The sequence below is a fragment of the Notolabrus celidotus genome, chromosome 12 (genome assembly GCF_009762535.1).
Source record: "Notolabrus celidotus isolate fNotCel1 chromosome 12, fNotCel1.pri, whole genome shotgun sequence".
NCBI classification, from domain to species: Eukaryota; Metazoa; Chordata; class Actinopteri; order Labriformes; family Labridae; genus Notolabrus; species Notolabrus celidotus.
In genome coordinates this window covers 12343675-12349703 of record NC_048283.1, presented here as the reverse complement: position 1 = coordinate 12349703, position 6029 = coordinate 12343675, and the positions used below count along the sequence as shown (strand labels likewise).

Sequence of the window (6029 nt, the reverse complement as noted above, 5' to 3'; positions counted from 1 at the left end):
TTATTATTATTGTTATTATTATTATTATTATTATTATTATTATTATTATTATTATTATTATTATTATTATGGCGTTTTGGAGCTAAATGTGGAAAATTGTTGCTGTTTTTTTCAGTATGCACAACTTTACAAAGGGTGCCCCACTGATAACAGTCAAGTTGAGTTAATCATTGAATGTCTCATGAGGGTAGAAGTTATTTGTTATATCACTTTTAGAGCTTTGTGGGCGGTAACCTGGACATCACTCCTGAGAGCTGATTGGCCAGACACACCGGAAGTCCGGTTTTGTGTTATTATCTTATTAACACAACAACCACACTTACGCCTAGTGTAGGCACTGAGGGGTCGCTTGCTAAAACACTTTGAAGATGTTTGTAATGAACCGTGGACTTTGCAAAGGTAACTTATGACTCTCCATCAGACATGTGCTGAATGACAGTGACAGAAGCTCAGTTATTGTCAAACTACAGCAGAGGAGACACAGTGGTAGCTTTCTGCTAAGCTAAAACTGCGGTAGTGTAGCGCAGCAACGATGCTAACATTTGGTGGTATGTTTGTTTTGCTTTTGCATTGCTGTTAATGACTTGTATTTAACTATCTTTAGCTTTTATGATACATGACAAAATAATGCGACATTCCTCTGGTCCACAGCACACTGAGGGGACCAAATCCTAATCCGAATTAATGCTGACACCATGAAGATGAAAGCTGCTAAGCAAAAGTCTTTGCACAACAAAGCAAAGACAGGAAAGACACAAGACGATGTGGTTGTAGTAAAAACTGAATGTAAAGTAGAAGAAGACTCCCATGAGGTTGACACTAACGGAGAAGGCATCAACATTCAAATCAAGGAGGAACCACACTCACCAGAGATCAGTGAGGAGCTCAAATTAAACTCATTAAGCTGCTCAGACAGTAATCCTGATACTGTAACAACCTGCTCAGATGTTCCCAATCATCAGACACTCATTAAGAACGAGTTTGAGCAATGTGGACTCACTGAGGCTGCTGTGAAGACTGAGCCGGAGACGTGGGTAAAGGAAGAGGGAGAGGAGGAGGAGGAGGAGGAGGAGGAGGAGGGGGATGCAGACAATATCCAGGAAGGTTTGGGAGAGGATGGGCAGGTTTGCACAGGTAAGAGAGAGGAGTAATAAGACACTGTCCCAGAATTTGTTTTGACTTTTGTTGGGTTTGGTTGTATTCAGAATCCCAGCACTGTTTTGTGATTAATCAGGAAAAAAAATCATGTTCCTCTGGCTAGTATTTTTCAAGTTTTGGTGCTGGATTTTTTTTGACAAAATAACATTTTACCAGAAGAGAGGCATGCTTTGTGACTAGGGTTGCAAAAGGGTGGAAAATTTCCACGGGACGCTAAACTGGAGAATTTTGGAAATATTCCTAATTGGAAATTATGGGAATTGAGGGTAATTTAATGGGAAGGTATATCCTAGCATAAATATTTGTTTCGTTATAAGCAGACATCCATCCAAAATAATACAATTAAAACAGATTTATTTGTAAGTAGAACTTAATCAAGTGTTAAATATTTTAATTAACAATCAATTCTTTCATTGAAGAACAAAAACATGAATGTTGAGTTAAATATTACTCATCCCCCCCGACCCAAAACATTTAAAAATTAACAACATTGCAATCCCAACAAAGTCCCATTCAAAATGTGAAATGAAAAGAGCCCCTCTCCCTCCAAAAAAGTCCCATTCAACATGCAAATAAAAAAGCATCTTCCCTCAAGCTTCTCAAGCCTAGCCTCTGCAGGATTCTAGAAATCATCTGTGCATGTGATGGAGGAATGCACAGTGCATGTAGGGGGCGTGGTCTCAATAGCCCTACAGCAGTAAGCATGAATAGCATCGATATTCAACCTGGTTGTTTTAGTCAGAACTATTCTAAAATATATTTTCCCCAACTTTATTTAAGTTCCCTTTTAAGAGCCAACCTTCAATTTAGTAAAATCCTGGTTTATTCCCGTTAATTCCCATGGAAAGTTTCCAACTTTTAAAATTCCCAGAATTTTGCAACCCTATTTGTGCCTTCATTTCTAATTTTTTTATTGTTCTTTTTTTAAACTTTGCCTTGTACTGTGACATTGAGTGCTCTGAAAGGTGCCTTTAAATAAAATGTATTATTCTTATCCTTATTCTTATTAATTTAGCTTCTTACAAAGAAGACTCAGTAGAAGTATCAGATGTGTTAAAAGTAGTTTATGCGTCATGTGATCCTTATAGCATGAAAAGTTGTCATTTGTTTTCACAATAGCAGGACTTTTCAGAACTTTAAGTGAGTATATTTTGGATTGTCAGTACAACAAGAAAGTTTAAATCATTCATATTTTCTGTATTCTCTCTATGTCTTCTCTCATTAGAGTCATCATCTGAGTTCTTTCCATGCCCTCACTGCTCTGTGTCTTTTACTGACTTGGAGTTCCTAGAGAAGCATGTGAAGTGGGTCCATCAGAAACAATATCTCGCCAGTCTGAAGAAATGCCTGTCAAGCCGCACACTGAACCTCGTCCCAAAACACATCTGCACTGTATGCAGTAGCACCTTTACCTCTAAAGTACAGCTGAGGATCCATGCACGTGAAGCCCACCCTGCTGCCCCTCCCCGCCGGCTTTACCCCTGCCCAACCTGTGCACGCAGCTTCCAGTACCTGAAGAATCTCAAGAATCACTGTCAGCGATGGCACAATATGTCTGTGGTTACCAGAGGAGGGCATCTCAGCTGTGCCGACTGTGGGAAGAGTTTCAAAGCTACCTGGGGTCAAGGGCCTCATTTGTGTCATAAACCAGATACCACAGAATCTGAGGATAAGCCAGTCTGTCTGGATATTGGTGTACCGTGTCCAGAATGTGGCAAGATTCTGCGCACACCTCAAAGCCTGGCAGATCATATGCGCACCCACACCGGGGACCGTCCATTTGTCTGCAAGGATTGCGGCAGAAGGTTTGTGGAACGAAGCGGTTGGCGGCAACACATGAAAATTCACACAGGAGAGAAGCCGTACAAGTGTCAGGTCTGTGGGAAGGCCTTCTTACGCTCACACCACCTCAACTGCCACCTAACTACCCACTCTGCTAAGAAGGAATATTCTTGCTCCGTATGTGGAAAGGAGTTTGGATTAAAGGCAAGTCTGAACCTTCACTTGAGGACACATTCCAATGAGAAGCCTTTTCACTGCAATGTGTGCGGGAAGAACTTTAACACAAGGAAAAATCTGAGGGTTCACAGCAAACTTCACAACAGCGAGAAAGCTCACCAGTGTGGGGACTGTGGGCTGAAGATTGGAGATCTAGGGGCTTTGAAAATCCACCTGCGGACACACACCGGAGAAAGACCCTACCACTGCACAGTCTGTGGTAATAGGTTTATTCGTCTTTCACATTTACGCAACCATCAACGCACCCACACTGGTGAGAGACCCTACAAATGTGATGAATGTGACAAGAGTTTCACTCAGTCTGGCGACCTTGTGAAGCATAAGAGGATACACTCTGGGGAAAAGCCCTACGAATGCCCAGACTGCCATCGCCGTTACACCTCCTCTGGTGATCTGGGCAAGCATCGGAGGAGTCACACTAACCTGCGTCCCTACACCTGTCCCGAATGTGAAAAGAGCTTTCGCTTGTCAGGCCACTTGAAAACTCATATGTTAACTCACACAGGGGAGAAGCCATTTTCCTGCCCTAACTGCCTCCGCAGGTTTGCTCGCTCTCACCATCTTTCTGGGCATGTGGCTAAATGTCGTTAAGCTTTCCAAAGAGGACTGCTAATAACCTTGCCTGATTTAAAGTGGTCATTCTGAGACACATATATCTACTACTAACTTTTCTAAATTAGTGTGTTTAAGTCAAAACCATTATCTGTATATATCTATTTAAAATAACTTCCCGTAACAATCTGGAGCCAGATGACTGTTTAACTTATTACAAAAAGAGAATTGAACACATTAATTTTGTTTTTTATTGCACAGAACTCCTTCATAAGCCTACCCAATGTGTTTGATTTTTTTTTACCCCCGGGTAGATGAACTGTTTTTTGCAGGACACTATTGTATTTGAGGTTTGAGGATGTGGTATGAATCATCATGTAATGGGACATGCAGATTATGAATTATTTTGTTTCACTTGAGATCACTGCTGTGTAATTTAGATAAAATGTAATAAAGTACATGATGAATGCACATACAGTGTTTGATGCTATTGTGTGTTTAGGGAGTGCAAGAGGCAGAATTATCACAAGTATTTCTGCACATTGTGACAAAATAGCTATGTTTCACCAGAAAATCTAAACTGGAAAGTTGCCGCAAAAACTTCTGAGAATTACAGATTTCATAAGATTACTGACAGGAAAGAAGATAATCTGTTCCTCTAGGAATCTAACAAAAATATATTTAACTCAGTTACAGCTTTAAGTAAACAATTATATCTGGAGGATTGGTATGACAGTCATTTTTTCTGCTTTATCGCAATTATGATTTCCCCCTTTGCTGTAAAGAAATGTGACTCTTATATTCAAAAAGCAATTAGTCCTTGAAGGTCTCCCAGCTCAGATCCCGCTTATTAAACTACCTATCCTGCTCAGTTGGATCAATGTTGCATTAAGTATCTGAACATTGAAGTTGGGAGTTTATCATTTCAACATTGACACTGATCATTACATTTAAAATTATGACATTATGTGAGGAACTACATCTTTTTCCTAAAATCTCTATAAAACTACATATTTTAATGTAAAAAATAACAGCTGGGGAAAAAACAAAACGTATATGCATCCAAGGAGGGAAAATTGACAGTAACGGCCAAGTATTTCAAAGACTGGAACAATAAAAATGTTCTAAAATATTTGTCATCATATGCTAAGTGACCAAAAGGGGATACAATTAGAGATGGACTTACGTTTATTATTCATGTTGGTACAGTACTTTTAATTAATTTATTTTCATATTACTTAGCATTTCAGTAAATATACCAAGAGTTAGCCAAAAGTCAGATGTTAAAATAAGCTCCCTAAAGAAGAACAAGATACAACAAAAAGGTGGGAGAAGAAGAAAAAAAAAGGAAAACTGTTTATCGTGAATGTATTAGTTGTGAAAATGGTGGCAACTAAAGACTATGTTTACCGTTTTCAGACTATAGACTGTATACAATCTGTGCTCCTGACTCATAGAAGCAGGTCATGGAGGGTTTGTTCAATGGACGGTTCACCCAGGTGGGGCTGTGCCAGCATCTCCATTAATGAAGAAGCCCCAGAAGCGAGATCTACGGTGGACCTGAAGGGCAAAACACAACAACATTTCACAAAACACAATGACTGCAGAAAACACAACATGTCAAAAAACATGACAACATGTCACAAAACATGACAACATGTTGTCATACCTTAACAACATGTCACAAAACCGAAAGGGTAGGAAGAACACTTCTTGTTTTTTGAACAGCTCGATGTAATTTCCTGTCTATATAACTACTACTCAGCTCAGGCCCTCCACAAATTTTAAACTGAGTTGGAAGGAATGGAAGGGGAGATGGAAATAATAAAGGAATATTTCGACAAAAGATACACGTTATGGAGCCTAATACTCCGAGTCAGGTTTCAGACCTCAGATGAGAAAGCATCAGGTTTTTTAAAACTTTTTTCATATCTCTATATATTTTTTTTCTATAGGTTAGGGAGAGGGTACTAACACCGTACTAATGGACTTAGTATACGTGAGGTCACCCATCTGTTCCTAAGAGCTGTTTTGAAGCCAATTGACGGAAGCAGCCATATTGGAAATGTGGAACTCAACTAGGCAGAGTGTGACGTAGTGTGAGTCTCTTAGCCAATGGCTGTGTGTTCCCGACCGGGAGTCACGTCAGTCATGTCCTTATTTGGGCAAAACTCGTAATCCTAATATCTTCTGAACCGTCACGTTAGAAAAAAATTCACTCCCCGTACAGTGTGTGCCATTAGAGAGATTAGCTTCATAGGGCCAAGCCGTTTTTTGAACCAGGCTGTAAACATGTTTAT

The 6029-nt window shown here is 39.8% G+C and overlaps 1 protein-coding gene across 1 annotated transcript; it reads left to right on the top strand.

The window, feature by feature from the left end:
* Positions 1–261: 261 nt before the first annotated feature.
* LOC117823213 (oocyte zinc finger protein XlCOF6) lies at positions 262–4200 on the top strand. The gene is made up of 3 exons (XM_034698313.1): positions 262–399; positions 652–1134; positions 2384–4200. Exons 2-3 carry the CDS (start codon positions 696–698, stop codon positions 3766–3768), a joined length of 1824 nt encoding a protein of 607 aa, XP_034554204.1. The 5' UTR covers positions 262–399; positions 652–695; the 3' UTR covers positions 3769–4200.
* Positions 4201–6029: the final 1829 nt, after the last annotated feature.